The sequence below is a fragment of the Dermochelys coriacea genome, chromosome 8 (genome assembly GCF_009764565.3).
Source record: "Dermochelys coriacea isolate rDerCor1 chromosome 8, rDerCor1.pri.v4, whole genome shotgun sequence".
Taxonomy (NCBI): domain Eukaryota; kingdom Metazoa; phylum Chordata; order Testudines; family Dermochelyidae; genus Dermochelys; species Dermochelys coriacea.
In genome coordinates, this window is record NC_050075.1 from 47067629 (window position 1) to 47093850 (window position 26222).

The 26222-nt window shown below is 44.4% G+C and overlaps 1 protein-coding gene across 2 annotated transcripts; it reads right to left on the reverse strand.

Annotated features, from left to right (window-relative positions):
* Positions 1-910: 910 nt before the first annotated feature.
* NTMT2 (N-terminal Xaa-Pro-Lys N-methyltransferase 2) lies at positions 911-25327 on the reverse strand. 2 transcript variants are annotated; one of them, XM_038414005.2, is made up of 4 exons: positions 25174-25327; positions 13927-14102; positions 3323-3572; positions 911-2157 (listed from the first exon to the last, which is right to left on the reverse strand). In XM_038414005.2, the coding sequence occupies exons 1-4, from the start codon at positions 25325-25327 to the stop codon at positions 1883-1885; spliced, it is 855 nt and encodes a 284-aa protein (XP_038269933.1). In that variant the 3' UTR covers positions 911-1882. The 2 variants fall into 2 exon arrangements, with proteins under 2 accessions (XP_038269933.1, XP_043346362.1); XM_043490427.1 differs by lacking the exons at positions 13927-14102; positions 25174-25327 and adding an exon at positions 8957-9128.
* Positions 25328-26222: the final 895 nt, after the last annotated feature.

A 26222-nucleotide genomic window follows, 5' to 3' on the forward strand; every position in this document is an offset into this window, starting at 1 on the left:
TTATCAAGCATTCTTAAAACTACAATACCCACCTGGGGAAGTGAGGGAACAGACTGACAGAGCGAGACAGGTACCCAGAAATCACCTACTACAGGACAGGCCCAACAAGGAAAATAACAGAAGACCACTGGCCATCATGTACACCCCCCAGCTAAAACCTCTCCAGCACATCATCAATGATCTACAACCTATCCTGGAAAACGATTCCTCATTCTCCCAGACCTTGGGAGGCAGGCCAGTCCACACTTATAGACAGCCCCCCAACCTGAAGCAAATACTCACCAGAAACTACACACCACACCACAGAAAGACTAACCCAGTTAGTTAGAAAGACTAACCCAAACCTTGTCACCAAACCTTGTAGCAAACCTCGTTGCCTACTCTGTCCCCATATCTACTCTAGCGACACCATCGGAGGACCCAACCACATCAGCCACACCATCAGAGGCTCATTCACCTGCACATCTACTAATGTTATATATGTCATCATGCCAGCAATGCCCCTCTGCCATGTACTTTGGCCAAACCGGACAGTCCCTACATAAAAGAATAAATGGACACAAATCGGACATCAGGCATGGTAATGTATAAAAACCAGTAGGAGAATACTTCAATCTTCCTGGACATTCTATACAGACTTGAAAGTAGCTATACTTGAACAAAAAAACTTCAGCAACAGACTTCAAAGAGAAACAGCAGAACTGAAATTCATTTGCAAATTTAACACCATTAATTTGGGCTTGAATAGGGACTGGGAGTGGCTGGCTCATTACAAAAGCAGCTTTGCCTCTCCTGGAATTGACATTTCCTCATCTATTATTGGGAGTGGACTACATCCACACTGATCGAATTGGCCCTTTCAACACTGGTTCTCCACTTGTGAGGTAACTCCCTTCTGTTCATGTGTCTGCATCTTTAATTTTCACTCCATGCATCTGAAGAAGTGGGGGTTTTACCCACAAAAGCTTATGCTCAAAGAAATCTGTTAGTCTTTAAGGTGCCACCAGACTCCTTGTTGTTTCTGCTGTGAATGTAGCTTTTGGTTTTAGAACAAATGTTTTCCGCAACTTAATTACACGTAGAAACCATTTTGCAAAGTTTTCAATGCAAACAGCGTTTTACAATGTAGATCTTTGTCATTGGCACTTTTCCCAGAAGTGTTGAGAATCCTAATATAACAGCATCCTTCTAGGGCAGGGGAAGAAGGAAGTGAAATTGATTTAAAATATGAAATTGACCAGATTAGTTACACTGTCCAAACTAAGTGAAATGCAAAAATAAATAAAACAAAAAAAAAACAAACAGCATAACTGACAGTAAATAGATTAGACACTCCTGACATTTTTGGTTCCAATAATCGAAGGTATTATTAGCCACACAGATAAGGAGTTAAGCCGAGATTTTCAGAAGAGAAATGATTTGTATGCCCAACTTGAATCCTCTGAAGGGGCCCTGATTTCCAGGAAAAGCTGAGCATCCATTCTCTGAAAAAAAACCCAAACAAACAGGCTTTGTTATGGCATCTCAAATGGGAGACCCAAAATCTGAGACTCTCAAGTCACTTTGGAAAGCTTTAGCCTAATTATTTTCTCACAGATGAGTTTTATCCCTTTAACAAAATAGAAGTCTCACAGAGAGGAGGCCTATTAGTAGAAGATGTGAAGACGAGGCAGCCTGGTTTGGGGAGCAGGGTAGTTCCCAGCATGCCCTGACTCAGGTGCAGCTACTCTCATGATCATTTGGGGGGGGCAGAGCCCTGTAGCTATAGCAGTAGAGCTACCCTACTATTGGGATTTTAGCAGACATTTCTCTGCTTCCTCTCATCGCAAGTCCTGGGCATCAGTCATGTTTCAGGAGCTTCACATCCACACATCCCTCCCTTTCAGGGTAGGCCAGGGTCCTTCTGCATGGCCAACATCCAGACGGGTACACAATGCTCAGGGAAGCCCTCCTGCCTCTCCTGCTGCAGGATGGTGAGTCCGCTTTTCTCAACAAGGCTCCGGAGGATGCTCAGGTCTCGGATCACGCTGCTGTCCAATGGGTCCAGGATACAGCCTTCCCGGGCCACATTATCCTTGAGAATGACAATGCCATTATCCTTCAAGCCATTTTGACACCGGATAAGAAACTCCAAGAGATCTTTATCGGTCAGGTATCCTACAGGTGAAGAGACAGAAATGGGTTGTGGTTCACCATTCCAGTGCATCTGATTGGACTCATCTCAGCTGGGGTTTGACTTCATCAGCTTATTTATACTCCCACATATTTGAGGCAAAGTAACTAACAGAAGTGTTTCTCAGGGTGAGAGCAGGAGACTGGGACTCAGGACACCAGGTTTTCTTCCTTATACCAGCACTCTTTTGCTGGTATAAGCTGCATCTACACTAGGAAGGTCTGGTATAGCAATGCCACCAAACCTTTTCTAAATGTAGACTAGGCCTTAGCCTCTCAGATGTTGAGATGCATCCGATGAAGTGAGCTGTAGCTCACGAAAGCTTATGCTCAAATAAATTTGTTAGTCTCTAAGTGCCACAAGTACTCCTTTTCTTTCCACACACACACACACGGTTGTGGAACTAACGTGACATTTTCTACAATCCCTTGTTCACTCTGCAGGAGTATTTTACCCCTTCCCTGACTCTGTGTCTGTCTGGTATATTTTGATTGTAAACTCTTCAGGGCAGAAAACATCTAATGCACTGTGTTTGTACAGCACCTAGCACAATGGAGCTCCATTTTGCTTGTCCTTAGGCACTACCATAATAAACATGATGGCCAGACTATGATGTGCCATACCCACAGTGACTGAGCATGCGCCTTTCCAAGGCTGCAGAGGTGCAGCAGTATTTTCCTGCAGTTGCTCCTCCTGGCAGCTGGGGACTGCTACAGTGCACTAGAACTGAAAACAAGGAAATTGTATCTCCTATCAAGTTTCAGGGGGTAGCCATGTTAGTCTGTACCCACAAAAACAAGGAGTCCGATGGCACCTTAAAGACTAACAGATTTATTTGGGCATAAGCTTTCGTGGGCTAGAACTCACTCCATCGGATGCATGGAGTGAAATGCATCAGATGAAGTGGGTTCTAGCCCACGAAAGCTTATGCCCAAATAAATCTGTTAGTCTTTAAGGGGCTACCTGACTCCTTATTTTTGTATCTGCTGTGTTCTCAATGCCCCACCTCTGCCAGTGCCTATGCCCAGGCAATCTTAATTCAGGCATTTCCTAACTTTTAAGTACCTGACTTTGCAACATTCTTTGAACATGTATTTTAATGAAATATATGGATGGTTTATTAGATATATAAATTAATGGTGAGCTAACCTGAAACCCACTGTATCCAGATGACATCATATTTTTGGGGGGCTGGAGTGAATTCCTGGAGGCTGTAGCAATAGTACATCTTTATTCTGTCCTTCTTGCCCTGTAAATAGTTCTGGGCCTCAGCCAGGAAATTCTCCATCATATCCACCAGTTCCACGCTCTTGAAAACTGGCAAGAGGACATGCTTAGTGACCCGTCCAATCCCAGAACCGCAGTCAAGGGCATGCTCCGTGCCAGCTTTCCCAGGACCCTGCGGAGTACAAGAAAACCATTTAAAAGCCAGAAATAGCATCATCAGGAGGATCGCTGGATCACTCAATTAGTCCATCAAATCCACTTTCTTGCCTCCATCATAATTTTATACTTGACACTGAAAAGGAAACACTGCATTGTGCACTTAGTTGGTTTTGTAGTGCTGTACAGAATTTGATGGTAGTGTCAGCACGGATGGAAATTCTCCCCTGTCCTCTGCTGCAATCAGCTTACAGTCTAAAGCATGAGCTCTGACTAAGCTTAACATGCAAACCTAAAAATATCATTACCAGACAGAAAATTATCCAGATGATTAACTCTGTGATCCCCAATGGCAGGGAGTTTCACAGGTGGCCTGCATTTACTGGTCATTAACTTCATGGCATGCCTTTTTGGTTTTGGTCAGTGGGACAGGGTCTTGTACTAAACTCTTAACTTTGAATGGCTCTATCAAGTTCCCCTGTGGGGGCTTGTCTACATTATAGCACTTTATCATGTTCAGGCATGATTGGGAAGAATCAAGTTAGCTGACAAGATTGGCCACAAATGAACATCAACAGGATATTTACAGTGTTGCGGTAGCTGTGTTAGTCCCAGGATATTAGAGAAACAAGGTGGATGAAATAATATTTTTTATTGGACCAACTTCTGCTGGTGAAAGAGACATGCTTTCAGGTCCTGTGTGGCTCAAAAGCTTGTCTTTTTCACCAACCAAAGATGGTCCAATAAAATATATTACCTCATCCACTTTGTCCATCAAGAGGATAGTAAAATGTTGGAGGGGGACATGTCTCCCTCCAGTCACTATACCCCTGCCTTGGGAAAAATCACCCAACCTGTCTGTGCTCAGTTTACCCATCTGTAGGTAACCATATCTGCATACAGTATAGACATGCAGGAAGGCCTAATTAAGGAATGTTTAAGTGACATGTCCCTCACAATAGACTACAACTTGGGACCTCCTAAATCCCAGCCCTGTGCTCATTCCTACAAAGCAGGGAGTCTTTTGCCTGGCACAATGGAACATAACATTTTCACAAGTCCTTAGTCTTCCTAAAACATTCACCCATTTCATAAAGTCCTTGAAAGTTCAGTTCTCAGCTATTCATACCTACCCATTCACCAAAACCAACCCGTCACAAAACCAACCCACCCCATGGTCCTCTGAAGACAGCTAAATCTTAAAAGTAGATTTAAGCATATTTTTAATCTCTGCAAAACTCAGTGTGTTTAAACAAAGGCAATACAGGCATGGTTGAGTTCTGACCACCCAAAGAATTGAATCACATGGGGAAAATGTATTCCCCCTCCCCCCCCCACACACACACACCCCGGTACGTAGAATTCAAAAATGGACAAATTGATTTTGCTGAACATTTTTTAAAAAACATCATCTCTGTACAGAGATTGGACATGATCAATCTCAGCACCAAAGGTATGTGTATGAGAAAGTAACAATGAGCTGCTGAAAAAGAATTTTTCTAATAGATGTATTTCTTGCTTAATTATAGCAGCAGCTTCTATTCTAGCTATACATGGGCTCTTAAGAACCTGCTGTTTTGCTGTAAAATGGGAATTTTAGCAGTGTGCAGGCATTAACTGTGAGACTGGAACTCCTCCAACCTAATTTGTCTTTAAAGAAAACACATTGGAGACAATGTAAACACCTTCTCCCCTCTCCTATGTAAGTCAGTGTTGAAATGAAAGCTAAGGGCCAAGGTCATCCCTGCTGTAACTCCATATCTTTCAAAAAAAAGATACATCAAGTAAGGATTTGGCTCTATCTGCTTATTAAACAACCTCCTTCAACAAGACTAAGAATAAATCATGTCAGAGGCTTGTATATCATCACTTCTTGGGCCCCCTTTCAATGATTAATTCAGCAGATTATTACAGTCAAAGGACAGTCCCAAGGACAACATCATGGCTATAAATATACTGGCTGTGCATCTAGTTACATGAGGTAGCTGTAGAATAAACACAGAGGCCTGGAAAGATCTCAGCCACTCACTCTACTGGTCCTGCTTTGTCCATTTCTGAAGATTAATCTGACCTTGCTTGCAAGAGTGTATCTCTGCCCTGCACAAGGTAAACCCAAAATTTTCCACAGGAAAAATCCCTGTTTTCCAACCAGTTCTATTATAGCTTTTTACTGATGCGTTCATCAAAACAGATCTAATCTTTCATAGAATCATAGAAAATTAGGGTTGGAAGAGACCTCAGGAGGTCATTTAGTCCAACTCCCTGCTCAAAGCAGGACCAATCCCAACTAAACCATCCCAGCCAGGGCTTTGTCAAGTCGGGCCTTAAAAACCTCAAAGGATGGAGATTCCACCACCTCCCTAGGTAACCCATTCCAGTGCTTCACCACCCTCCTAGTGAAATAGTGTTTCCTAATATTCAACCTAGACCTCCCCCACTGCAACTTGAGACCATTGCTCCTTGTTCTGTCATGTGCTACCACTGAGAACAGCCTAATTCCATCCTCTTTGGAACCCCCCTTCAGGTAGTTGAAGGCTGCTATCAAATCCCACCCTCACTCTTCTCTTCTGCAGACTAAATAAACCCAGTTCCCTCAGCCTTTCCTCACAAGTCATGTGCCCCAGCCCCCTAATCATTTTTGTTGCCTTCTGCTGGACTCTCCAATTTGTCCACATCCTTTCTGTAGTGGGGGGCTCAAAACTGGATGCCATACTCCAGATGTGGCCTCACCAGTGCCGAATAGAGGGAAATAATCACTTCCCTCGATCTGCTGGCAATGCTCTTACTAATGCAGCCCAATATGCCGCTGGTTTTCTTGGCAAAAAGGGCACACTGCTGACTCATATCCAGCTTCTTGTCCACTGTAATCCCCAGGCCCTATTCTGCCAAACTGCCATTTAGCCAGTCGGTTCCCAGCCTGCAAGGACTTGCTAATATGCCACATGGAAATTCACATCAGAGAAGTCAGGGTCACAAAACTCCTTCCTTAGGCTGCCTCTTATCTAGGGTTCCTTGTAAGGGCACTCTCTCATCCTCTGTAAATGTATCTACTAATTTACATACTATTAGATATTGTCCATGCACCTAGTGTACAGCATGTAAATGAACATGACAAATGTTCTTTGGCTAATTAAGAATGTTCTTGGCCTGTGGAGAATGCCTGATCCATGAACTCTTCACTAGCCAAAGAACATTAGTCATTATTCATTTTTGGCATCTCACTGCAATATCAAAAACCAAAACATTCTGATTGAAAATGGCACCACACTGCCTCCTGGGAGTTGTAGTTTGGGTACCTTATGCTCCTATTGTCTCTTAGGCAGGACTGTCTGGCCAGACTTCATCTCTCACGATGCACCATGGCCAGGAGCTCCCTATGAGGCACCCACTTCCCTCAGCAAGAGGGGAGAAAGTGGTGTATCATGGAAGATGTAGTCGCACCTGGAAGGCCCACCTCTGGGGAGAATGTGAGCGTGAACCACCTGAACTATAGTTCCCATGAGGCATCGCAGCTCCATTTTTAATCAAAATATTTTGCTTTTCAGCTGAAATGATCTGAATTTCGGGTGCCCTATATTTTAATGAAAAATCAAAATTTTCCACAGAGAGCAGACACTTTTTTGCAAAAAAAAAAACCAAAAAAAAAAACCCTTACTTGAGTTGAAAACCCAATTTTCCATTGTCAGACAGTTTTGCCAGACAAGCTTTTGATCAGCCTTGCTTTAAGAGTGTTTGAATGGAAAACACTCTGCTGGGTGGTTTCCTCATTACATCTCATCCCCTAAGCTGCTATCCTGTAGGAGATGTACATATTCAAAAGCTCTGGCAAGTAGCAGAATGAGATACTCATGGAGCTCCCTAGGGTCATGGCAGTATAAAATTAGTCTCTCTGGGCCACTGCCCTAGTGGGGCTCTGGACTCTTGCCATACCCAGTTATCACCCTGGGGTTACTCCAGAACAAACCACACCCTTTTAGTCCTTGTAGTAGGTCCTGCCCTTGTGGGCCCTGCTTGGTTGATAGGTGGGGGGAAAGCAAAGGTGCAGGTTCAACACAAAACAAACCCCTCCTGAGATCAATGAAAAGCAGAAATGGTGGAGGCACAGCCTTACTTCAGAGGTGCCTGGGTAGCTTCCTCAGTCTTTACCTATCGGGTTTGCCCCTGAAGTTCACTGGGCTCCTTGCAGAGCTGGGGGCGTTTCTGGAGTGAAGATTCTTCCTCCTGTTTCAGGAGCTACTCCAGCCGCTCCCTTCTCAGGGCTTCCCCCCTGCAGACTGCAGCTGCCTCCTTTTAAAGCTTTCCTGCTTCCCATGCGTGATTGACAGGGTTACCTTAGTGCACAGAGCTTCCCAAGCCCCTTCTCTGTTAGTGCAGAGTTTATACAGCCCATCACAGGCAGCCATGGCAGAGGCTCATGGCGTTGCTGCTCAAGGCTTTGGAGGAGTGGAAAGGAATGCAGAGAAGAGCAGTGGCAGAGAAGGGATTAGAACACAGGAACTTTTCCATTACTGCTTCCTGTCTCAGGGGGAAAGCTGCAGGTGAAGAGGGAGGAACTAAAGTTGGTAAAAAAAAAAAAAAAAAAATTATTTTTCCACAAAAAAAACAGTTTGTATTTTTAAAAAAATTTGCAATGCAAATTTGTTGACAAACACAAAATTAAAAAGGGAAAATAATTCACTAATCAAAAAATATTTTTGATAAAAATTTTCAGTGTTCAGACACCAAAAACTTTACTGAGAATTGAAAACTTTTATGGCAAAATACTCAATTTCCATTTTGTCATCTAACAACTGGAAAACTTCAACCCAAATGAAAATTGTCCACACACACACACACAAAATCATTTTGATCAAAAAGTCAGCTCTAGGAGTAACGGGATGCAGAGAGAAGGCAGAGGATTGGGCCATGAGTGTATTTGGGTTTGGATTCACTATACACCGAGTACTAGGCCAAATTATTTGGCCTTCATTGGATAATAAAATAATGACCATGCCCTATCAGATCTAACAAATGAGCCAATAACATCATGTAGTGGTTAGTGGCCATCACTCCCTGTCAGTCTCAGAGTCATGCCCGCTCATTATGTTGTACCTATACATGCAATGCTCAATAAGGGAATTAGCAGCCTCAGGGCTCTGGCCCTTGGGCAGGGCAGAGAAGTAAGCAAAAGCAGGTCATCTGGCCTAAGATGGGTAGGCGGTCATCCCAGGGGTGGGACAACTGCAGGGGGACCCAGACCCACCCTACTCCACTGGGTCCCAGCCCAGGGCCCTGACTGTGGCAGAGGGTTCCACCACTGGGTCAGCAGGGATTCCACTGTAACACGCTGACCTAGACTCTGGCAACACAACCAGACTCTGGTGTCCCTGGGCTACTTCCTACTACCCCTCCTGAGTGTACCTCCATCTCCTGGGGTTCCTCTGTCTCCCCAGGGTACAAGTACAGTGGTAGTCCCAGTAGCTCCTCTGGGTACTGGTCAGTCAACAGTTCCAGCACCTCTTCTGGGTCCTCAGCACTGTAGAGCTCCATCTCAGGTGCAGGGCTCAGCATCAGGCAAGAAATATCTGCTTCCTTCTCCTGCATAACTGAGCTGCAGAGCCTGTCTTTTAAACTTCCTGTCCTGCCCCTCTGGTTCTGGTCGGGGGTATGGCTTGCCTGGCTCCATCCACCAGTGGTGGAGAGTGGTTTCTCCCCAATACTCTCGGAGGGAGGCCACGCCCCCTCACTACACATGGTAATAGGCATGTTATAAATATCTGTGAGAAATGTGAAGATAAGATACAAAAATCCCTGTTAGAACCTCTTGTCCCCATCCTGCAAATGGCTGCTTGTGTCTACAGAACATTTTCTAGCACCTTGTCCATTCTAATTTCAAAAGTCCAAGCAACAAGGCTTCCACTACTTCCCTTGGGAAATTATTACACAGCCTAATACTGTCAGAAAGACTTTTCTGATATTCAGCCTGTATGTTCCCATTCTTATTTTCATCCCATTTTCTCCCTGTTATACTCTATGTACCTTGCTAAATAATCCCTCTCTCTTAGCAAGTCTCCCTTTAGTCATTACTTGGTCAAGCTAATCTCTTTTAAGCAGTTTTACTTTATCCTCATATACCCTTTCTTCCAAACCACCCTGATAATTCTTACCAGCACTGTTTGAATACTGTTTATTGGTTATATTATTTGATGAAGTGCAGGGTACCTTACCGACTAATGAACTCGTATATTTACTTCTATTACCCAACCAATGGTAGTTTTGTTCCTCTTCTCTGAACTCACTTCATTTTGTCAATATTTTGCTGGTAACCAACTGTCCAGAGGTCAGAGCAATATTCCAGCTGCATTAGCACCAGAGCTATACAAAAAGAATTATTATCTCTTTACCCCATTACATTATGCCTTCACATAAGCGGACCGAAATGTAGATTTTTTTTTTTTAGTCGTATCATCTTGTAAATTCATCTGTAATTTATTGGCTGCTTTCCCCATAGGTCTCTCTTGGTATTACTGTCTCCCAGATTTCTCCTTCCCATTAAGTATGAGTCTCTTGGTTTATTTTTATCCACCTGTATTAGCGCATTTTGTACATTTTATTTTGTCTCACTTCTTTACTTCATGTGCAAGCACTTGGGGAAGGAACCAACTTTTAGTTCTGTGTTCATACAGCGCCTAGCACAAGGGGCTCTTGTAATGTAATGTAAACGGGAGAGGGCTATTACGTGCAGTGTCTACTGTGACCAGCTCTATTTGAAGGGTTTCCCAAGCTAAGCTGGAACTATATATAACACCTACAGTCCTATTCTGTGCATACTCAAGCAAGCATCAGAGTATATCAGCAAAACCAGGCAGTTGGTCCATGGTGATGCAAGTTATGGTTGATCGATGAGGCCGGTTCCTGGATATTTACATAGGCTGGCCACACAAAGTGTGTGGTCTATTGCAGGAATTTTCAAGAATTGTGGCCTATTCAGGTTTGGACTTCACTCCTTCACTCACCTCTGTAGTCAGATGTTTGGCTGCATGTGTGTGTTCCCTCTGTGTGCTGCTCCAGCCCAGACATATGGCATAGCAGACTTCAAGCGAACCACCCAATGACTACAAGATCCGTTAAGGTACGAAGGCATCCAGGCAGGCTTATTGTTGATGAAGTATGATACAAGTATCCCGCAGAGTCTACCAGACCACTAATACATGTATGCCTGTAGCGAGGCAGTGTGGTGCCCCACCACCCCGCAGAGGGAAGAACCTCCCCAGACACCAAAGTGGGTGGAGTCAGTGGATCCTGCGCCCGCCCCCCAGAGGTCAAGGCGCAGGACAGGAAGTATAAAAGCCCAACCCCAGAGCTCACTTGGGTGGCAGCCACCGGAGAGGCAGATGCCTGTGGCCTGGCTCAGGAGACCCTGGCAATCCGTGGTTGACCCGAGGACTGGCCGGACCAGCCAATGCCTAATGCCAACCAGTGCATGGAGGAGCTGCCAAGCCTACGTGTTGCTGGCTACCCAGAGGAGCTGCCAAGCCTACCCCTCGCCAGCTATCCGGAGGAACCCATGGTGCTGGAACCCTCTGAGGACACCATCCTGACCCAGGTACCCCACAAGGGGGAGTCCAGAAGTAGCCCAGGGGCAGCTGATACTAGTCTGGCTGCAGCACTGACACAGTCAATGTCAGTGTGTTGCAGCCAGGATCCCCACTGACACAGCAGCAGGCCTTCTGCCGCTACTAGGGTCCCGGGCTGGGATGCAGTGGAATGGGTGGGCCTGTGTCCCCTCTGCCATACACCTCGTGGGTGGCAGTCTCGCCCTCTCCCTGGTCGCTCAAAGCCAGGAGCCTGGGATTTGCTGTTGAATTACTTGCTCAGTCCCTGTCTGAGGGCCTGAGCCTGTGACTATTTGTTTGCTGCCAGCCCTGACCCAGGGCCGGGGCTTATATTGTACTGCTTGCTCAGTCCCTGCCTGAAGGTCTGAGCCATAGACTGGGTATTCCCCAACCCAGCAGAGAGAGTGTAGTGAGGTTGTGTGGTGCCCCACCACCCCGCAGAGGGACGAACCCTGGCCGAGTCCCCTTACAATGCCCATAACAATGGACCAGCTCAGTGAACGGCGGGACTTTCCATTCCTCCCTGGCACAGCTGGACTTCAAATGCAGGGGTTCTTGGCTCCCAGGTCTGTAAGCAGTAAACTGGAGTGCACGGCCTCTCAGCCAAAGTATGATGCTACCTTCAGTGCAAAGCAGCAGAGACTTTAAAATACAAGGGACTTGTTAGTCATCAGATTTTATGACAAGTTTCAGAGTAGCAGCCGTGTTAGTCTGTATTCGCAAAAAGAAAAGGAGTACTTGTGGCACCTTAGAGACTAACAAATTTATTTGAGCATAAGCTTTCGTGAGCTACAGCTCACTTCATCGGATGCATTCGGTGGAAGCATCCGATGAAGTGAGCTGTAGCTCACGAAAGCTTATGCTCAAATAAATTTGTTAGTCTCTAAGGTGCCACAAGTACTCCTTATCAGATTTTATGCGAATCAGAGATGGAGCAAACCCACTGCAACACCACCCAGAATGAGAAGACTGAAATGAAAAATTATTTTGCTACTCTCGATCACAATTTTATGACCATTGGTTAGACACTTATTTAATATGAAGCAAGCACATCTAACTATATAAGTGCAGCATGGTCTAGTGGATTGGGCAGTGGTGTGAGAGTCAGGAGACTTGGGTTTGATTTCTGGTACTGATCTCCTCTGTGACCTTGAGCAAATTGCTTTCTCCCATCCCTTGCCTTTTTAGGGAAGGGAGTATTTCTTATTATGTGTTTGTACAGCACCTAACCCCCTGAGGTCCTGATCGGTTTTGGGACCTCTAGGTGATAGTGTACTACTACTACTAATTAATAATTAATTCTTATTATTACTAATACAGATTTACCAGTTCAGGCAATTCTATTGCACTGACATATTCCCCCAGTAGTTTCTATTGGATACAATATTCTTCCTCAATTCCTGCCCTACATTACTATGTAGTGTTGTTCTGTGTTGTTAAACTACCAGCACTTTCAATCCCAATATATTTAAACCTGATAAAGGAACATACTACTTTATAGAAAGCCTAATTAACTCATGGATCTCCTTGCCCCAAGATATCACTGAGGCCGAAAGCTTAGCAGGTTGCACAAACATTTAAGACATTGGTATGGATAATGAACACATCCCCAGCGAGGTGCTTTGGAAAATCCCCCTTGACACCCATCTGCATCTGTACATATCTTTAAAAATCTGGCCCTAAGTGACTGAGGTTAGGAAAAAAAATTCTCTATGAGCAGCTTATTCCATGTTTGCCTAACAGAGGGTGGGATGCAGCACAACCCATCCCAATCAGGAAATCGCTAATGAGCTCCTCTGGGCTCAACCAGTACTAAATAGGTGCACCTGCAGAGCCTATGCCATGTGTAGGAAATGAGCTTAAAAGGGAGAGTCTTTCACAGGAAAGGGTGGTAACCAGAGGAAGGCTAAATAGAGCTGCTAGGAGGAAGATAGCTTGCAAACCTCTGGCACATGCAAGGGCCCTCCAGACCAGGTACAAGCCAACTACAACAGGGAGAGTTGGAGATAAGCCCTGACCTAGGGTCTAACTACTTTACCTTCATTGACAAGCCAGACCTCTATAGACTCGTAGACTTTAAGGTCAGAATGGACCATCATGATCATCTAGTCTGGCCTCCTACATATTGCAGGCCACAGAACCTTACCCATCCACTCCTGTAACAGACTCCTAACCTCTGGCTGAGTTACTGAAGTCCTCAAATCATGGTTTAAAGATCTCAAATTACAGAGAATCCACCATTTACACTAGTTTAAACCTGCAAGTAGCCCGTGCCCCATGCTGGAGAAATTCTTTTGAACAACTTGGAAAGCAAGCGTCCCGTAACTGGAAAGACTTTTAAGAGGGAAGGATCTCTGAAAAAGCCCTGGACCTAAAAAGGCCCAGCCTATCACATGGGATATTTCACAGCTTCTTCAGAAACATTTAGAAACAAGCTCTGAGAGAGACAGGATAGTGGGCTAGCTGGAGTATTAGTCTGATTTGGTATATCATGCCCTACTTTACAGAATGGACCAGGTCTGACCTTGTGGCATTTACACAGGTGAAACTCCTACTGAAGCCAGTGAGACTTTTGCCTATGTACGGCCTCAATCCTATAAATAAAACCACCCCATAACCTCTGTGGAACTCTGGGGTTCTGTGCAAGTGCTTAGGTCCACCTGCATGGTGTGTTTTGCAGGATAAGGCCTTATGAGTTGAAGGACTGGGCATGATGCATGTGAATTATGAGACATGAGCCCTGCTTCTTGCCAAAGATTGGAGTGGATGACTTACCCCAATAAACTTTCTAAGAAATTCCCTGGAGGATTCAATGTCCATACTGGACAGCTCGATGTAGTCTCCCATCATGCCCTCTTCTGTCGCTGGCACCTCCCGGTAGAAATGTCTGGCTCTGGCATAGAACTGCATCTCGCCGTTGATCACTTCGCTCGTTAAAGCATAAAGTTTCACTGCAAACAGAAAGTGTATTATTATTTATTTATAATGGGATACTCCATGGTCTGATTGGGTGTCGTGTGTGTGTGTGTGCACGCATGTAAGATATTTGAATGTGGGAATAAACCAACAATTTGCAAAATTCTCTTCTTAATTAAAAGGATGATTAATTCTGGACTGGCTCCGGCAAGGTGCTGAGATCCATCAACTCGCATTAAAGTCAATGGGAACTGAGGCTGCTCAGCACCTTCCAGGGTTAGGCCCATTTGTGTAAATACATCCCTACCTTCCCAGATGGCTCCAAGTTAATTCAAAATTGTAGATTTCAGACTTGAGAGCAAACATCCATGCAAATTAGAGCCATAGAGGCTGTTTGCTACACAGCAAAACCGTGGGTCGCATTAACAGTTGTGCAGTGCCACTTTTTAGACTATGGGTATGTCTACATGGCAATCAGAGGGATAACTGCACACACATGGACCTACCTGAGCTAGCTTTGATCTAGCTAGCTTGAATAACAGTAGCATTGAAGTCCCAGCAGTATGAGCCAGCTGCTCAAGTATATACCCAAGGTTATACAGCCCATGCTGCTGCGGTTTCACTTCTATTGTTATTTGAGCTGCTTCGATCAAAGCTAGCTCGGATATGGCTACATGTGCTGCAGTCACACCTCTGATTGCTGTGTACAGGTACTCCGAGATGAAGCTAATCGGTTTGTACAGTCCAAGGCCCCGCACCTTGTGTAGTTGATTATAAGTGTGCAAAGTCTGTGCCAAGCAGGAGCAAAACGGTCCCACCAGTGTGACTGAGTGAAGAATTCTATGACTTTCTGTAATATTTTCTTCCTGCTTGGCAATGGTGTTGGGGTTAATTGCACAGTCCGGCCCTAAATAAGGTACTAAGTGGTAGCGCATCAATCCCTAAATTTTCATCTGCCACAGATCAAAAAGGAGGAGGGATGTGTAATTGATGAGGGTGACACAATAGGTGCTAGAGTTTGGAGTTTCTATTTTCATTGTTTAGTTTTTAAATGTTTGGGCTCTATATTACTACCACATGGTCTGCTGATGACCAGGAATAGTAGATTTGCAGCTGTCTAAGAAATATGAATTCTCAACTTGATATTTGATACTTTTCCCTTTTTTTTTTTCATTAACTGAGATCTGTGCTAAATGTTCTGGGTTTTTCGTACTTACCCTTTTTGAGTATTTGTAGGAGCTTACAATCTAAACAAAAGACAACAGACAGATACACACAGATAGGAATATGAGGAAACAATGAGATAACATTGGTCAGCATGCGAGAAAGTGGTCTCTGCCTAAGCATTGTCAAGTTTGTTTGGTTTTTTTTTTTGTAGGCATCAATGCAAAGGAGAGTTTTGAGGAGGGCTTTGAAGGTGGATAATGTAGCTTTTTCTTGCATGAAAAAGAGCTGTTCCTGAACATTCCTGTGAATGAAGATCCAGTCACACAACTGCCTGTGAATAGCAAGTAACAAGGAGGTAGGGATGAATCTAATGCTGGTACGGATTTGGAACAAGTACTTGTGAGCAGTTTGCAATATGTGGCCAATCCCACTATAGGTTGTGCAGCTCCAATACATGTGCAGTACTGGAAGTGAGCAAGTGCCAAATGTCCATCTGGTTAGGTACCTTCAGCCACAGTGTAAACACAGACTTCCCTGTAGACTAAATAAATAAAATGAGGGAAAAGGAATGCAGTTTATGTACCTTGCAACTGTTATGACTTTGTCTTCCATGTACTGCACCTTTAAATTTCGAAGGAATCATTGATTGTAATTATTGCCTGGGCTTTGAACAGGCGAGTGAGACTGCACTGCGGAGGACCAGAGTAGGCCACAACTCATGAATGAGCATGGACTGTATTTACTGAAGGCAAGGAGCCCAGTGGGAATAAATGTGTGCTTGCCCATCCTAAGCACCAGAATGACATCCTGGAGGCAAATGAGGAAGGGGCAAAGGAAGTAAAATGGAGAATAATTACCACCAAAGACCACTCTGAGCAAAATAGTGCTATTGGGTTACATATAAGCAGCATGCCAGGGATATCATTTATCCAACAAAAGCAGCATTACCAGCCCTTCTTGTCATCACCTGCTTAAGCTGACTGCCGAGCGGATACTATTAAAGCTTTAATCCATTACACATTTATGTTATGCCTGAGAAATTTATACCACGAGTGAGTGCTGAGCCCAGCAAGGGTCAAACCCAGGTTTGACCCACTCCACTGGTTATTTTCCATATTCCAAAGAAACATTTCACTAAAGGAAGAAAGATCAAGGGAGTGGCAGCGGATCCCCTGCAAATCTTGACCATGGTGATTGTCAGACCCTGGGAAACAGAAGGATCCACTGGCTGTCATCCATTGCTGCAGGGACTGTTGCCCTTCTACTCCTGTATCCCCTTTCTCTGTATACTGCAGCCATTGCTGATGAGGCTAGTGGAACTGAGCCCCAGGATGCTCGCTTTACAAGATCTCACTTAAGAGATTCCATTGAGGATTTCTAGAGCAATTTTATTGGGCTTGTCAACAGACAGAGTTTCATATTCTCCTGATGGATGGAAAGGAGATGAATGAACATGCAGCTTGTGCTTCAGGGCTGAGGTTTGTGTGCAAGGGGCAGCACATATTACTGTTCAGAGCAGTAACACTCAAAGTGTGACCCCGATGAAAGGGATCACATGGGAGTGACATGCTACTCAGGATCTCAGATCTTTGGAGTCTGGACCTGAATTTTTCATGGACCCTCAGCTACACACCCCCCTCTAGTTTCCCCTCTCTACTGGCACCACCTCCCAGAGGGGCGCAGTTCATAGTTTTGCCCACTCATCAAGCCAACCAGGGGTCGTGTCAGATACATTCATGTCATAGGTTTCAGAGTAGCAACCGTGTTAGTCTGTATTCGCAAAAAGAAAAAGGAGTACTTGTGGCACCTTAGAGACTAACAAATTTATTAGAGCATAAGCTTTCGTGAGCTACAGCTCACTTCATCGGATGCATTTGGTGGAAAAAACAGAGGAGAGATTTATATACACACACACAGAGAACATGAAACAATGGGTTTATCATACACACTGTAAGGAGAGTGATCACTTAAGATAAGCCATCACCAACAGCAGGGGGGGGAAGGAGGAAAACCTTTCATGGTGACAAGCAGGTAGGCTAATTCCAGCAGTTAACAAGAATATCAGAGGAACAGTGGGGGGTGGGGTGGGAGGGAGAAATACCATGGGGAAATAGTTTTACTTTGTGTAATGACTCATCCATTCCCAGTCTCTATTCAAGCCTAAGTTAATTGTATCCAGTTTGCAAATTAATTCCAATTCAGCAGTCTCTCGTTGGAGTCTGTTTTTGAAGCTTTTTTGTTGAAGTATAGCCACTCTTAGGTCTGTGATCGAGTGACCAGAGAGATTGAAGTGTTCTCCAACTGGTTTTTGAATGTTATAATTCTTGACGTCTGATTTGTGTCCATTCATTCTTTTACGTAGAGACTGTCCAGTTTGGCCAATGAACATGGCAGAGGGGCATTGCTGGCACATGATGGCATATATCACATTGGTAGATGCGCAGGTGAACGAGCCTCTGATAGTGTGGCTGATGTGATTAGGCCCTATGATGGTATCCCCTGAATAGATATGTGGACAGAGTTGGCAACGGGCTTTGTTGCAAGGATAGGTTCCTGGGTTAGTGGTTCTGTTGTGTGGTGTGTGGTTGCTGGTGAGTATTTGCTTCAGATTGGGGGGCTGTCTGTAAGCAAGGACTGGTCTGTCTCCCAAGATCTGTGAGAGTGATGGCTCGTCCTTCAGGATAGGTTGTAGATCCTTGACGATGCGTTGGAGAGGTTTTAGTTGGGGGCTGAAGGTGATGGCTAGTGGCGTTCTGTTGTTTTCTTTGTTGGGCCTGTCCTGTAGTAGGTGACTTCTGGGTACTCTTCTGGCTCTGTCAATCTGTTTCTTCACTTCAGCAGGTGGGTATTGTAGTTGTAGGAATGCATGATAGAGATCTTGTAGGTGTTTGTCTCTGTCTGAGGGGTTGGAGCAAATGCGGTTATATCGTAGCGCTTGGCTGTAGACAATAGATCGAGTGGTATGATCTGGATGAAAGCTAGAGGCATGTAGGTAGGAATAGCGGTCAGTAGGTTTCCGATACAGGGTGGTGTTTATGTGACCATCGCTTATTAGCACCATCATGACTCCCATTGCAGCTAAACATGAGAGAGACCAAATCTGATAATGCCCACTGAGACCACAATAGAAGACTCAGACATAGATGTCAACATAAACTTCTCAGCCAAAAATGGCACTAAAAACTGTCCATTTCGATGTGGAGGGGTTCTCTGCGAAGAAGGCTGAAATGCTATCTGGCATGAAAACAGATATTATGTGCTTGCAAGAGACACACAGCAAGGCAACAGCACCAAACACTCTTGGCATGCATATAGCTGCGAACATTAAAAGCAACATTTATGGCCGCACAATACTTTTACGTGACAAAAGACTGGTGGAAAAACACTGCTGTGAAACACCATGGTACAAGAGCACTTATGGCAGCAATTTCTGTTTACAAACCACCAAGTGAACAGTTTGCGTGGCCAGCTGACCTTCCACTGCTGTAAAACCATGTCTTGTCCCAGCCGATTTCAACAGTCACAACATCATCTTGGGATTCCCCAACAAAGGGGAAGAAGTTGCGAAGGGGGTGGCAACTAATAAGTTGACCTTGCTCTATGACTTAAAGGACAAATATGCCTTCCAAAGCACTGGATGGAACAAGGGGTACAATCCCGATCTAGCTTTTGTGACCCCTGAAAATGCTGGCAACTTCAGAAGGGAGGTTATGGCAATGATAGACCAGCACAAGTGACAATAGAAGCTGCAGTGCAACCCCGGAAAACAAAGTACCTGCCAAGATTCTACTTCAGAAAAGCTTCCTGGGAAGGCTTCACCTTTGAACTGATGGATCCATCTGTAGTACTACTCTGATACATGAGCACTATGGCAAACTTGTTTCCCTGGTGTGAAAGCATGCCCAAAAGTACATCCCTAAGTGATGTTGGAGACTACGTACACCTGGGCTTTCAGAACAAGCAAGCCAACAATATAAGAGATTCAGAATTGTTTGACTTGGATCCATTCAGTGAAGAAACCAGTGAGCTTATGAGAGATTGGAAATGAGCAGCACAACCATGGAAGGGAGCTGACTGAAATGATAGCAAAAAGAATGGGCCACCATTCGCAAGCTGAACCCCGATGCACAGAAACCAAAGTGTGTTGCTGTAGTCTCTCCCAACCAAGCTATACACCAACTCATCCCAACTCACAAACCAGCCCACAAAGCAAAGTATAAAACTAAACAATCAAGCAGGAACTTTGCTAACTCCTCAGACAACAAAGTCCACAATGAGCAGCACAACACAGAGGAGTTGACCACAGCCATGAAAATCCTGAAAAGTGGAAAGGCAGCTAGTCTCGATGGTATAGCTAATGAATCATTGTTACACTTTGGGACGAGAGCACAGAAGTGGCTGTTTCACTTCTTTGTCGCTATGCAAGTGTTAACGCAGACACCCAGGCTGTGGAGTCAGGCCAAAGGGGTTGCACTACTCAAATCACATAAAGACCCTAACCCTGCAAAAAGTTATTGCCCAATATCCTTACTCTGCTCAACCTACAAACTATATGAGAGATGATAATGGTTAGAATAGTGCTCACATAGGAAGAGCAGCTGGCTGATCCCCAGGCTGGTTTCCAACCAGGATATTTATGCTGTGGCCAAGTTGCAAACCTACCTCAGTACATTGAAAATGGCTTCAAAACCTACAAAAATTACAGAGGCTGTATTTGTTGATCTGTCAATTGCATATCACACTGTAAACCATCATGCACTGCTGTTGAAATTGGAAAGAAGAGCCAGATAGTCCTGGTCACCTCTTCCCTGCTCAAAAATCGACATTTCTTTGCCAAAATGGATGGTCATAAAAGTTGATGGCTAGCACAATGGGAGGGATTGCCCCAAGGTTCAGTGCTATCACCCTTGCTGTTTAAAGTTCACCCAAATGACCAACCAGAATTCCCTGACATGCAAAGATTAATTCAGGCAGATGATCTTTGCATAACTTCCCAGGTGGAAAGATGTGATGACACTAAGCGCATTTTAACCGACTGCCTGAGTGTACCTGAAAAATACTACTGTACTTGGTTCCTGAATGCTAAGCCTAGCAAGACACAAATGTGCACCTTCCACCTGAAACACCACCAGGTCAAGCAAAACTCCAGATATCATGGGATGATACAATCCTTGAGCACTCTGGATATCTGGAGTACCCTGTGGTCACATTGAACAGAATGCTGACATTCAAAGAGCACAAGAAGCTGAAAAAGTGAGCTCCAGGAATTGTGCACTCCAGAAACTGGCCAACACAAACAGGACCCCAAAACACTCTGGGCAACTAATCTTGCCCTGTGTTACTCAGTTGTGGAGTACTGTGCCCAGAATGGTCACACTTGAGCCATGTGCACAGAATTGAAACGGAACTCAGTCTTGTACGATTGTCACATGGACCTTGAAACCAACTCCTACACTGTTGTATACTTTCTCTTTGGGATTCTACTGCCATCAGTGAGATGGGATGCCTTCAGTAAAAAGGAGACAAAAACACGTGCATGATCCAAGACACCCATTGTGTGGACACATTCCCTCAACCAAGAGGCTGAATTCCAGGAAGAGCTTTGCCTTTGAAAATCTCTAACCCCAAAAAAGCACCGTGGAAGGCTGCAGAGTAACAAAATGTCAGGAAATGCCAGTAACCTTGGAGAACATGGTTTCTTCAATACCCAAGCACTGATGTAGAACAAAAACACTGGTGTATGCTAAACCAAGCAAGAGCAGGAGGGCAAAGAGTGGTGACAATATGACCAAGTGGAAGTCAGGAATGACCCCAAATGTGAATGTGGAGAGCCTAGGCAAACATTTGAACACTCCCTGATGTGATGTCCCCTGTTGATATCCTATATTCCCAAGGAACTATTCCAGATAAAAGGACAGTACCAAGTCTTGGGTGCAGTTTTGGAGTGACAAGCTTTGATGATGATCAAACCAACCACAGCTCTTTTCATGTTAGTTCTCCCCTTCTGCGCATGTAGGGAAGGTCATAACCTACAATTTGATCAGACTGATTGCTATGGAACAATTGATTAGAAGTGAATGAGGAAGTGTATTTACTGATGCAATGTTTTATTGCAGTGTAGCTGTAAAATGGGATCCAGCATCCAGGCCAGGATCCCAGGCCCCTTAGCCTAAGAGATGTGAAGGGCTATAACTGTTTTTCATGTGTAGAGTGTTCAGAGGTAAATAGCTTTCCTAGTCATATTGCTACTTTTGGGGTGTGAGAAATGTTTCTAGTGAAGTAGCATTTTTCTATACATTCTTGGTCTCCAAGTTGAAGCTGCTGGCAAGGATTCCAAGCAGCGATGGTTATGAAGTACTCACTAGAAAGCAGACTGAGATCAGAAATTCATTTTGTAAAGGTCATTGAACAGTCCTCAGATATTAGTGATTTGTAGTCAGTACCAACATGGTCTGGATGCAAAGTGGTGGCCAAGAGTTGAATTCCAAGCCTGTGAGCTAGACCAATGAACATTTACCTAAACTCTTTGCCGTTGCAAAGTCCAAATTGTCACTCCTATTCTTTTCTTAGGTATCAGTTTTGGAGTTTCTTTCCCAGACTTCTGAAGGCCCCTTCCTCTGATCAAAGAAATGGTAGCAACCTAGTGTTGGAGGCATTCCTGCTCTCAGACATAATATCTCATATTTCTTAGCTGTGGGGTTCACTCATCTAAAATTGTGTGATGGGAACAGAGGTTTGCATTTGTGTGCCTGTCTTTGTGACTCAAACCGATTTCTGTGAGACAGTGAACCAGTTCAGTTGTGTCCATTCAGCTGAGCCTCCACTTTAAAATGCATCATGTGGCCAATGCTTGGTGCATCAGTTTTAAACACACATTTGAGAACCCCGGGTGAATTTCACCCCGCGTAGCAGGCCAGTACAAGACTAGGGCCACTTAAGCCCTTTTTTGTCCAAAGGTAAAGTTCATCCCCAAAGAACCAATTTTACATAGAGACCTGGGGCTCATGGTCCAGAATATTTAGCCCTAAAAACTGACAGCATTTTGTTTTGTTTGCAGTGGATCTCAATCCTCAGCACCAGGGGGTGCTGGAGCAATTTGTATAGTGGGAGTACTGAGAGCCATTGAACCAAGCTGTAAACTCTGTATATAATGGAAACCACTTCAAGCCAGGGGGTGCTGCAGCACCCCTAGTTCCAGCACCTAGGCTCAGCATTAAGGCCCCGATCCAGCAAAACACTTAAGTATTTTCATAAATGTAAGTATCTGAGTAGTTCCATTGAAGTCCACGGGTCTGCTCATGTACTTAACGTTATACACTCAAGTGCATTGCTAAATTGGGGCCTAAATTCACTCCTATAATGTATTTATACAAAGAAAAAAGTGCTATTTTTGGCTGGAAAAATGGCATGTTGATTTCTTGTAAATTGGCTAGACACTGAATATGCTTAGCTCACATGTAACACTAGGGTGAAATTCTATGCTGCACCTCTCTGAGGTCCAGAACAGGACATATAGCCCAGGGTGAATGACCGCTAACTTTAAACCAACTTTGCACCTTCCTGACCCTAGGCTGCTCTAATCTTGAAATGGGACTACTTGTGTAAAGCTAGGTACATGCTTAAGGCCTTGCTGAATCAGGGGCTTCGTCACGTTGTGTAATATTGAGGTTAAAGAAGAGAGACCTGGATCTAACCACAGATGCTGTCACTCAGACTTAGATGTTTTACATGGGGTGCTATGTTCTCCATGGAACTGAACTTGAAACAGTAATACTATCCTGGCTTTCGGAGCTGCCATATGCTTCCCAGCCCACCACTCATCTCCTTGCTCAGAGACACAGCAGAAAGAGTTGCTAAATTGGACAAACTGACAGTAAATTGACAAATTGGAAAGGGGTTAGAAAAGAGCTACAAGAACGATTCAGGGACTAGGACTGGGGGGGGGGAAATCGATCTAAGATATGCAACTTCAGCTATGAGAATAGCATAGCTGAAGTCGACGTATCTTAGATCGACTTAGAATCACTTACTTAGCGTCCTCACGGCGCGGGATTGATGGCCGCCGCTCCCCCGTCGACTCTGCTTCTGCCTCTCGCCGTGTTGGAGTTCCAGAGTAGACAGCAGAGCTATCAGGGATTTGATCCGGCGGGTAAATTAGGCATGGCCTAAGAGGTGATTTGGTCAGTCTGCAGATATATTTGTGGGGAGAAGATACCTGATGGCAGAGAGCTCTTCAGCCTAGCAGACAAAGGAATACCCAACCCGACAGCTGGACACTGAAGCTAGACAACCAGCCAGACACTAGACACAAAACTGGAAACAAGGCACAATTTTTTTTAACAGTGAGGGTAATTAATCATTGGAACAACTTACCTAGGGACCAGGTGGATTCTCCCATCACTTGACAGCTTTAAATCAAGAGGTTGCCCTTCTAAAATATATGTTGTTGAAGTTATGGGCTCGATGCAGGAATCACTGTGTGAAACCCTGTGGCCTGTGCTATACAGGAACTCAAACTAGATGATATAATGATACCTTGAGGCCTTAAAATCTAAGTGTCTATTCATAGTTATTTTGGACAACTAAACAGTCAGAAATTTGGCTGAGTTTCTAATACCTTGCCCTTATTTTCAGAACAAAGGGAAGGACTAGCATTGTAATGGACTTTTAGGAATTATGTAAGGCTATAACTAAGAAGATCTTTCTTTTTTATTGAGATCCCCACAATGTTCTTACCCATTCTCTCTCATCCTCTCAGAATGACTAGGGTGAAGTTAATTTATCTTCTATGGGACACTTCAGATGGTTGCACATTTTGATTGTCTGTTTAGCAGCTCTATAGAAATAATGCAAAACACAGAACTAGCTCCATTCTCTAAGAGACCTATAAATGCCTTGATCTCTAACAGAATTCCCCCTGGTGTCAATGGCAGGTGCACATGTTCAGCAAAGGTGAACTGTTGCCTTTGAATGTGGAGGAAGCCCTCAAGAACAAATGCCCTGCCAATAAGATAAACAAGATGTGACCTAAAAGGTTCTTTCTATCTCTAACTGATGTGATTCTAACATTAAGCATAGCCTGCAGTATGCGGCTGGCAAAGTGACCATCTTAAAATAATACAGTCCTAAGTCAAAACCTGGCTTCTTTTTGATTGTCATCAAGACAATTGTGGCTTTTTGGAATTGGAGTAGGACATCCTAAAACTTAAATATTCGGGGCCAGACATTTCAGTAGAGCTCAGATCCTATTTCAGCACTATTTCCTAAAAAAGTAGCTCGGCACTTAGCATTCAGCAGCTCCTGTTGAAATCTGGCCATAAATTAACCCTTCCTTCCAGAAGTACTTTGAAAATAAATAAATTATTGGATTGGGTGAATTGTGGGAGAGATTTAGGATAACAGACTCTTGATAACAGACCCACCCAGCATTGTTTCGCAAGCACCTTTCCAATCTGCAAAGCAAGACTTGGATCAAAGATATGGACATCTGGAAAGATAACAAATATGGACATTTGACAGCCAGAAAGCAAAGCATGTCTGCTCCAGGTTTTTTTTCCTCTCTCTCTCTCTCTCTCTCTCTCTCTCTCTCTGTCTTTCGCACTCACACACAATGCAGCTTCTCATCCTTAAACTCCCAACACATTTTTTATTTTATGTAAATGGAAAAAAATAGCAATAACTGCATCTGCAAGCAAAGTAGATCTCATCTGCCAATCCATCTATTTCTGTGGTGCTTATCATTGTGCACCAAGATACAATAAACTGTGATGCCAGATCAGTGGTAGCTGAAGGTTAGAACAGACTGGCTTCTATAGCACCTTATTGTCTGTGCTAGGGCTTAGCAGAGCTATTTATCATTATTATCAATTTATTTGTATTCTGGCAGCTTGCACAATGCACTAGGCACTGTCCACAGACAGACACACACAGAGAACTCACCGAGGGGAAGCTGCTCCAGCAGATAGAGGTAACTCTGAAAGAAATCACTTCGTATGGCCTTGTGCAGGATAAAAGACATGCTGTGCCGACAGAGCTCCTCGTCCGTCTTGCGCCAGCGTGACTTAAACGCTAAATGGGCTCCCTTACCATCCATGGTGATGATGGTTTATGGGCTGTTTGGGGGGTGGGAATTGCTTGGATTGTGGTCTGAGCAGTACCTGTCGTTTCCAAGAGGCTGAGAGTGTCATTTAAACCAGGGCAGTCCTCTGTCATTCTATATTGGAAGGAGGGGGAGTGTCTGGGAATGGAGCCGGGGAAAGTGCTGGCTCTTAGCACTTGCTCAGAATAATCTCTCCAGTGTCAACCTCCTAACCTAGCAGCTGCTGGAAAGTGCTAAAAACCCAAACCAGGATATTGCTTAGCCAGGGTAAAAGTATATATGCTCCCAGAGGGATTGCTCTAATTTGATTAGTTTTTAAAATCTCTTTAGCTTCTACTTCAAAGGACCATGGCCATTGTGCAGTGGCTCCCTCTCCCTCTTTGGCATATTGGAGGGTGGATTTTTGTTTTTCAGGCACCGGGTCGCCTCCAGCCATGTTTGCTATTCATTCCCCTGAGAAGCCAGGTCTTCTCGGCATGGCACAAAGTGGGTAGAGTGCAACTGACTCCGGAGAGGCAGTGTGGTCTAGTGGACAGCATCCTGGGATGGCATTGAGACTCTTCCTGGGGTTTTTGTCTATTTTTGGCCCCACATTGGATGGTGTCCCAGAGACCTACATATCAGGACAGCAGTTTTACTGCCTTGGAAAGACATTGGGTAGGATCATTGTGCTGCTGATAAAAGAAGCTACTTAATAGCTCAGAGCCCACTGTTCTGAACTGATACATCTCTTTACGCCTCTCTGGCTTGGCAATGTCCATTTGTGCAGCAATATAATGTACCTCCAGGTTTTTGCCAGGCTTAGTCCAGGCTTGGAATGGCATCAGGGCAGAATGCTGTGTGTTTCCCAGGGGAATACTGACCCCGTGGGAACCTTAACCTAGAGTAT

Bases quoted from the DNA above. Each gene is read 5' to 3' on its own strand.
- NTMT2 (XM_038414005.2), bottom strand. From the start codon at position 25,327: ATGGATGGTAAGGGAGCCCATTTAGCGTTTAAGTCACGCTGGCGCAAG. The intron at 14,103-25,173 runs GTGAGTTCTCTG...TTCTGTTTGCAG, and splicing joins GCTGGAGCAGCTTCCCCTCG to TGAAACTTTATGCTTTAACG. The intron at 2,158-3,322 runs GTTAGCTCACCA...CTTCACCTGTAG, and splicing joins CTGGATACAGTGGGTTTCAG to GATACCTGACCGATAAAGAT.